Source organism: Sinocyclocheilus rhinocerous, unplaced genomic scaffold (genome assembly GCF_001515625.1).
Source record: "Sinocyclocheilus rhinocerous isolate Xijiao unplaced genomic scaffold, SAMN03320098_v1.1 scaffold722, whole genome shotgun sequence".
In the NCBI taxonomy this organism is placed as follows: Eukaryota; Metazoa; Chordata; class Actinopteri; order Cypriniformes; family Cyprinidae; genus Sinocyclocheilus; species Sinocyclocheilus rhinocerous.
In genome coordinates, this window is record NW_015638934.1 from 99428 (window position 1) to 108406 (window position 8979).

Here is an 8979-nt window from a genome sequence, read left to right on the forward strand (position 1 = left end):
TGTAGATCTGCTACGGGGTTATTTTATATGCTATTTGTGCAGCAGCAGCATGTCTTAAATACTCTCGGCACCATATCGCCGTATGCATTGGCAGTAGCAAGTTCCAGTACTTGCTTGCAGCAGCAGCAATAATCTACAACTACAGCAATAACCAACAGCAGCAGCACTTCAGCAGCAGCGTAGCAGATCTGTTCCGCCAAGACCAAATACATTAACTTTGTCATATCCATCACCATGCTACAATGTTCCGAGAGTTGTCATGATTGAACTTTATTTCTGTTTGTCTCTCAGTACTTACATGTGCAAATTCATTCAAACCCCTGCTCTCATCCAAACATTGACATGTTAGTGTAGTAGAAGTTTTGTATCAGAGAAGCAGTATATTTCTTTGAGAATATGGTAAAAGGTTAAGTCTAAAGCCTAATTTTACACATTTGTGTAAGGGTTCGTTATGCAACCTACCCTGCAATGTGTTTCCGTATAAGCGTGATCTGAGTGTTTTGCAATGTCAGCATTATCTTTTATTTTTTTATTATTATTTTGGAGAGTTTGGAAAATTGCACATTTTGCTGTGGCCGATATCAATCACAGATACTTTTTTGAAAGCTCCTTTTGCTCTAATCTACAGTTACCAAGCAATATGCAAAAGTAATAGAATTCATTTTCATTATTACTGAAGTGGCAGGCAGTGTGATTTTACTTCATTAGATTTTATGTATGCACTGGAACAGAAAAAGACAAAAAATCATTTGGATTTCAGCACGAAAGGCTGCAGCTGCTTTCCCATAATGCACTGTGTGCCAGTAACTATACAGTGTAAGAATAGTGAATGAGTCAGGAAGAGGGATTTATTCACATTTTGATTAAACAAGATCAAGACATTTGTGAAAAAGTATTTAAATGCACCAATGATTTGTTCACAATAATAACAGAAGCTTGTATTAACAGAATAAACATGTCTTCTTAGACAGTGTTAGTGGACAGAAGTGTGAGTTTATTTTCTAAACCTCAACAGGGCCAAATATTTAGTTTCTTTGCATCTTTTTTTTTTCAGCGTGAGTATAATTGGACTAAAGTGAGGCATCATATACAGATATAATGTAAACATTTCTGCTCATCTTTACAATAGCTGTGTCTCATTCCGAAGGCTGCGCCCTCTGGAGGCATTTGTTGGGCACATACATCATTAAGGATTTCTTATTAAAGGGATAGTTCACCCAAAAATGAAAATGTGATGTTTATCTGCTTACCCCCAGGGATTTTCATTTTTGGGTGAACTATCCCTTTAAAGAAAAGCAACCATAATAAATAATATTCCTCTTGAGGTGTAAATTACTGTCATTTCTTTCTTACTTTGCAGTGTTTTTTTTCTTAAATGTATGCAGCTGATGCAACCTCTGTAGGGCACAGCATTCGAAATAAGACACTGCTAACGTAGGGATGAGTTCATTTTCTTCTTTCACTGGGTTTCTGTTTGTCCTTGCATTGCAGTGTCATTTCTTTGGTAGTAGATAGTGTAAAGCAGTGAAGTGTGAAACTCATTGGTTGTTGTTTAGTACATTAAAGGACAAGTCCACTTCCAGAGTAAAAATTCCCTGATAATTTACTCACCCCCATGTAATCCAAGATGTTCATGTCTTTCAACATTCCAGGAATTTTCTCCATATAATGATCCCAGCCGACGAATAAGGGTCTTATCTAGCGAAACGATCGGTCGTTTTCTGAAAAAAATGTATATTTATCCACTCTTTAACCACAAATGCTGGGCTTGCTCTAGCTCTGAGATGCGCATTAAAAAACATAATTTCTTTGCGACTGAAGAAAGAAAGACATGAACATCTTGGATGACATGGGGGTCAGTAAATTATCAGGAATTGTTTACTCTGGAAGTAAACTTATCCTTTAAGCCACATCTCTGTGTTTGTGTGCGTCTATTTAACCATATTTTGAAGACCCAGAAGTGAGCTAAATATGCTAAAACCTCCAAAAAAGAGAAACTCCTTTTGGGGACGTCCTCATTTATAAAAAAAAAAAGAAATGGTATAATAATAGAGTGCTTCCCTGTTACTAAACACAATTCTATGCAAATCTGTGCATTTATCACCAATCCATGCTTTGAAGTGCATTATGTAGTTCATTTTGATGTGGTTTTGATTCTTGTCCAAATCTCTCCCACACAGCACGCTTACGTCTTTACAGAAAAACAGCTCTGTTAACCTATATTTAGTATGTGTGTGTGTGTGTGTGTGTGTATACAAAGCTGCCGTCAGTAACTGGGGATGTTGACAGCACAGATGAGCAGAGATCTGATAAACATGTTGCATCTAATGTGAATTTAGCGGTGCATCTTGCATCTCTTCATCTCCGGCGCTCTCTTGAATGCTGGACTCGAGGCCACTGATGCGCGTGTAATTAATATTCCTCTGAGGTTCGTCAGAGCGCAGGAAGCACTCGAGCTACTAGCTATTTTTACCAGAGTTTATATCCAGATTAAAATACTTCTCCGTGTTCTTTAGGCCTGTTTACACCAAGACACACAAAATAGCTACACTCAGTAAAACACATACACGCATGAACTGAAACGCAGCCCCCTGAAGTGTCAGATTTTGTTCAGCAGTTGAATATAACGTCTCTGTTATCTGTTTGTCTGTCAGACGGCAGCAGAGTATGCCAAGTCGCATCTTTCCGTCATGTTGCGGCAGCAGCTTCAGCGTTACGAGACGCAGAAGGAGAACAGCGCTGTGACCCGCCAGTCCATCCTCAAACAGCAGATACTCGACATGGACAAAGAGATCCTGGAGAAACTGTCGGCCTCCTATGATGAAGCCGGTGAGAGCTCACAGCAGTGAACCTGTAGTCTGATGGATTGGTTCTGGATATTTATTTAGTCTACAAGCATTAGACATCGGAGCTGAGCACTTACAGTAGTTCATCTAAAAATGAAAATGTGCTCACCCTCGGGCCTTTCAAGATTAGGATGAGTTTGAGATTTGTAGAAATGTAGCATTGCATCAGTGTCTCAGCAATGGATGCTCTGCAGTGAATGGGTGCCGTCAGAATGAGAGTCCAAACAGCTGATAAAAACATCACAATAATCCACAAGTAATCCACAGCACTCCAGTCCATCAGTTAACATCTGGAGAAGACAAAAGCTGAAACAAATCCAGCATTAAGACGTTTTTAACTAAAATACATTGAGTCCATAATCCATAATAACGCTTCCTCCAGTGAAAAAGTGTTCTGGTGTGAATCAGGAGAGAAATCTGCACAGATCAAGCAGCGTTTAAACAGCTATAAACAAATAGAACGTTATAAAAAAACGTGATTATGGACTTTATGGAAAATAAATTAATGATGGATTTGTGTCTTACAAACACGCAGCTTTTGGCTTCACAATGTGTTTTTATCAGCTGTTTGGACTCTCGTTCTGACGGCACCCATTCACTGCAGAGCATCCATTGCTGAGACACTGATGTACATACTGTGAACAGCACTGCTTCACACAGAACTGTGTACTCTTAAGCAGAGCTGGGTAGATTACTTACAAATTGTAATCCGTTACTGATTCCAAATCACATGACACATATTGTAGTTAGTACCGTAATTACATTACACATTTTAGGTAATATAATCAGAGTACTTTTAGATTACTTTTGGATTACTTTTGACCCGTCTCGTTTATTGCATTGATTTAAATAGGATACCTAAATGGATAAATGGATCTTGTACCATATTGATATAAAAATACATAGATTAAGAAAATACTAATTTATTCATTTAATGTTAATTCATTGTTATTAACAACATTAAGTGCGTTAAACATTATATTATGTCAAGGTTTCCCAAACTGGGGTTTGTGAAGCAACTGCAGGGGGTTTATGAGTTTAATGAAAAGCTAATAGTTAATTAAATCATAAAAATGTTAAATTAAAATAAGTCATTATAAAATCAATCAAAATAAAACACTTACTAAATTTTTTTAAAATATTTTATTTGTTTACCCACATGTCATGTGACCATAACCAACGTCAGAGAACCATGAACATGCAAATGTGATACTTTATTATTAAAATATTTAGTTTAAAATTTTAGGGGTACTTCAAATAAATATATTAGGTGAAAGAGGATCACATGACAAAAAAAGTTTGAATGTGAAATTTGATTTCATGAATCTGTGCATTTTAATGTGTTTGAAAGACGAAAGCTTTCTAAAGACATCGAAATACATGGTTAAATAACAAATAAAAATGAATGTGTTCATCACTAGTCGATGCAATGTTCAAACACTTCTTAAACCTGAAAAGATTTTTGTAAATGCATTGGTCCACATGACTAATAACTGATCTCTGTGTGAACGCCCACAAAACTGGAAGAATTTCTGAGTGTATATAAACAGTGGACGTAATCATGTAACTCGTAAAAAAAGTAACTGTAGTCTGATTACGAGTATTTTAAAATGTAATTTAATCTAATTACAAGTGCTTAATTTTTGGAATCTGATTACGTAATCCAGATCAGATCAGTTGCCCAGCTCTGACTGTGAGCAGGTGGCAGTATATACAACATAATATCCAATAATCACAGTTAGCTGCACAGGTCTGTGCACTGCCTCAGTGGGAAATCTTCTTCACAGATGTATTACAATGCTGCCACAGAGCTGTTAGTGATGAGTTTGCTCTCTTTCATGAGGTGTTTCGCTCTTTTCTGCAAGCACTGTAATTGATAAGGTCAGTGCTCTTGTGTCTCGGTCAGGCACCACGTGTCTGGTGGCCCTGCTGTCTGAGAAGGAGCTGACTGTGGCTAATGTTGGCGATTCGAGGGCGGTTCTGTGTGATAAAGACGGTAATGCTGTCCCGCTGTCACATGACCACAAACCCTACCATCTTAAAGAGCGGAAGAGAATCAAGAAAGCAGGTGAGCAGCTCATCTAATGCATTTGTGCTATTGCTTGTGATTTGTGTATTTATTCTTATTGTGTGAGCTACTGACTATTCGCTTGTGTTCAGAAATGTTTGAACGCTACATTAGTTTGGCTTGTGTTTTTTGCTGTGCTATCGAAATTGGAACTGACTTCCAAAAAATGGAAGTGAAATGTGACAACATGCCCCGTAGGTGGGGTACATTGTAACATCTGAGGGGCACATTGTAACATGACAGCTTAAAACGTTATCTGACCTCATGAACAACATATATAATACAAACTAAAATATTTTGTCAATAAAATAAAATAATTATTTTTTTCAAATAAAATAGTGGCGTTTTTAAGTAAAAATAATCTGATTTTGGAGTTTGACAATGAACACATTGCAACCAGGCTTGGGACGGTCCACATAAATGAGCCAAAATGCTTTACATGTCTTGAAATGATAATTTCTGAACATTAAACATTGACTGTCAGTCTTTATTCACCTGTTTGTCGTCGTTTCTTATTAAAATTCATTAAAGTAAATAGTGTGAATTACATCGCTAATGTCTTAAGCCAGAAATGTAATTTGACTATGGTAAAATAAATGTTCAGCGATATCTTCAAAATACTTTTGAATTTTGGCGCACTTTTTTCTCTATATAATGTTGATATGGTAACTAGTAAATACTGTAAATTTTATTATGCTAGCATGTGTGGAAATATTTAAACCACGTGTGTTACAAGTTACAACTAACCCCGCGTTACTTTGTGCCGAGAGAGAGAGAGAGAGCTCCCGCCGTGATGCGCTTTCTTACTATAGGCTAGATTTCTACAAAGTTTATGGCAGATTTGTGCTATATTTTCATCTACATTATCAAGTGATTCCTGAAATCGCCTGCGCGTTTTCAAAAGCCACGAAGTACGAAAACAATTTTAATTGAAGTATGCCTATGTTGAACAAATATGATGAAAAAGCACTGCTGCATTATTATAACATCAGTATTTTTTTTTTTAAAGAAACATCTAAAAGCAATATGACCGTCTCAAATAACTCATCGGGCATTGCATTTGAGCATGAAACTAAACACTGGTAATATGCAGCGCATTCAGCATATTAATAAATGTTAATATCCCAACGCATCCTATATTAGATTAATCAGATATGCATGTAGCTAACCTAGACATCAATGTGACTTCGAAGCCATGCTTGTCTCTCTTCTCATGTCTAGGCTTTGGACCGCACGCGGGGTGCCGCCCAAAGTGCTGCTTTAACCAATCAGAATTGTTTTTTTCCCCGCGATCATCGTTTTCATGATCGATCGTTGCTGTCACGGCCGAGTACTTGAGTACTCGATCGCTGTTGCACATCCCTAATGGAAAGACAAGAATTGCAACATAGCTTTGTGATTAAACTTCGTGTACTGTTGTTGCCAGAGAAAACGCTATATTTCTGCCGTTCCAAAGGCGCTACCTGACCGACACCGTGCTGCGTTGTCACGGGAACATGCCAGCTGAAGATAATGAGGAAATTACACCGCTCCCTTTGACAAGTGCATTCTAAAGGACTACATAATGGCACGCACGTGTCCTGCTCACTCCAAGGGGATAGGGATGATCACTTCCATTTGGACCGTTACGTGTACCGTTACACCCCTATTACATTTACATTTATTCATTTAGCAGACGCTTTTATCCAAAGCGACTTACAGGAATACATCAAGCAATTCATCTTAAAGAGGCAAATAGTCACAGGAAGTGCTGGTCATACCAAGCTTCAGGCATTGTTCAAATAAGTACAAGCTAGTACTTTTTTTTTCTTTAAGAAACACAATGTATTTCTGAAATGTCTTCTTAAATGACTTTAAAGGCAGGGTAAGTGATTTCTGGTAGCCAATGTTGATATTTGAAATCACCAAAACAAACACGCCCCTACCCCAAAAGGGTCTTGCCCCTATTTTGATAGCTCCGCCCCACATATAGGCTACGTACGCAACCCAGGCAACGATTAGTTCTGTGAAACAAAGCAAAACCAGTGTTACTCACCTAAAGAGAAGAAACTTGAAAAATTACATACCCAAGTAATTGGCCTGCTGAAACCCCACAGTAATTAGTTTCTCTGATTTAGGTGGCTTCATCAGTTTCAGCGGCTCATGGCGTGTGCAGGGCGTTCTTGCCATGTCACGTTCACTCGGCGACTACCCGCTGAAGAACCTGAACGTGCTGATCCCTGACCCCGACGTGCTGACCTTTGACCTGGACACACTACAGCCTCAGTTCATGATTCTAGCGTCAGATGGACTCTGGGACGCCTTCAGCAACGAGGAAGCCGTGCATTTCATTAAAGAGCGTCTTGGTGAACCGCACTTCGGTGCGAAGAGCATCGTCCTTCAGGCGTTTTCCCGCGGCTGTCCAGACAACATCACCGTGATGGTGGTCAAGTTCAAGAAGAGAGGCTCCAAGGCCGCCGGGGAGTGAAGAAGAATCAGCTCTCACATGTAATAAGGGAACGAAAACATGTTTTAGTGAATGAGTGACTGGATGAACGAATAACATTATGCATAAGTTTAACATTAGATAAAAATGCATTTTTTTTGGAGAAGCAAGTATTTTTTATTTAAATTGAATATTACAAATCTAAGCAATTACTTCCATATTAAAGGAATAGTTCCCCTATGGAACATAAAAATAGAACTTTTGAAGAATCTTTATGCAGCTCAAAATCATTAGCATTATTCCTCACTCTGATGTTTTTTTTTTAATTGTTTTTTATCTGTCGTATTTGGTTTAATTTTAGTGGTTATTACATATGTAATATTTTTAGTTTCAGCTTTTGTCTTCTCCAGATGTTAACTGATGGACTGGAGTGCTGTGGATTACTTGTGGATTATTGTGATGTTTTTATCAGCTGTTTGGACTCTCATTCTGACGGCACCCATTCACTGCAGAGCATCCATTGCTGAGACACTGATGCAATGCTACATTTCTACAGTCAAACTTTGCACTGATTTCTGAATCTGAACATGAATGAAATTTGAGAGCTTTGATGGAGGGAAAACTTTTCAATGAATGAAGACTTAAACGTGGGTTAGTTAACAGGGTGTCATCAGTCATTTCTTTATTCAAAACTAATTGCATGTTACAGAAATGGTGATATTTTACAGAGAAGTCTGTGCTAGTTCTGTTTGAAGGCTTTTCTGTTAATACGGAGACATTTATAATGAGCTAAAGTTAAATCCCTCCTGTATGTGGTGATCATTTCAGAAACATAAAAACATATATTTCAGGAATATCTGACTTACAGTCTGTCACAGCCTTGATTTATAATTCAATATGATCACTGGAAGATTTTAATCCAAGTATGTTGCCTTATTTTAATTAACATGCTCTTATGATGACTTTATTTGCCAAAAGTGTTGTGTTGTCCAGAATGTGTTTGCAGTGTCCGGAAGTGTCATGCACATCAAAATCCAATCTATTGATGTCTTTCTGAGACAAAGAATAACAAAATGAATGTTTATATTAAATATTAACACAAAGTGAACATGTAAATGATGCATCTTACTCGTCTTTAGTACATGCCTGAAACAAGACTTTTCATTAATTAAAATGCCGTTTTATGTTGAAGAATGGTTAAGTACAGCTTGCATTTGTCTTGTTGCGTTAATGAAACTGTTAAAAGGGGAACATTTAATGAAACTAATGAAAGGCAAAAACATAAAACTGTAATAAAAATATATATTGATGAAAGTCCTTGTCTCCAGTGTTATATATTAATATATCCATTTGCTTGTTGGAAACGGCATGTAGATGGATAGATGGATGGATAGATAGATGGATGGATGGATAGAGAGATGGATGGATAGATAGATGGATGGATGGATAGAGAGATGGATGGATAGATAGATGGATGGATGGATGGAGAGATAGATGGATGGAGAGATAGATGGATGGATGGAGAGATAGATGGATGGAGAGATAGATGGATGGATGGATGGATGGATAGAGAGATGGATGGATAGATGGATGAATGGAGAGATAGATGGATGGATGGAGAGATAGATGGATGGAGAGAT

At 37.7% G+C, this 8979-nt stretch overlaps 2 protein-coding genes across 3 annotated transcripts in view; both read left to right on the plus strand.

The window, feature by feature from the left end:
- Positions 1–7766, plus strand: part of LOC107750085 (protein phosphatase 1L-like) — a 22407-nt gene extending 14641 nt beyond the window's left edge. The window contains exons 2-5 of one of the 2 annotated variants that reach the window (XM_016565350.1): positions 2655–2829; positions 4753–4914; positions 7032–7401; positions 7734–7766. In XM_016565350.1, coding sequence (XP_016420836.1) covers positions 2655–2829; positions 4753–4914; positions 7032–7381 — 687 coding nt within the window. In that variant the 3' untranslated portion in view covers positions 7382–7401; positions 7734–7766. Of the gene's footprint in view, positions 1–2654; positions 2830–4752; positions 4915–7031; positions 7637–7733 lie in introns of those variants that run through there. The other variant, XM_016565349.1, reaches the window with a different exon arrangement.
- LOC107750083 (importin subunit alpha-3-like) overlaps positions 2236–8979 on the plus strand; it is a 25934-nt gene continuing 19190 nt past the window's right edge. Inside the window, exon 1 of the mRNA XM_016565348.1 lies at positions 2236–2240. The gene's annotated coding sequence lies outside the window, so the exon portion shown is untranslated. The remainder of the gene's footprint in view (positions 2241–8979) is intronic.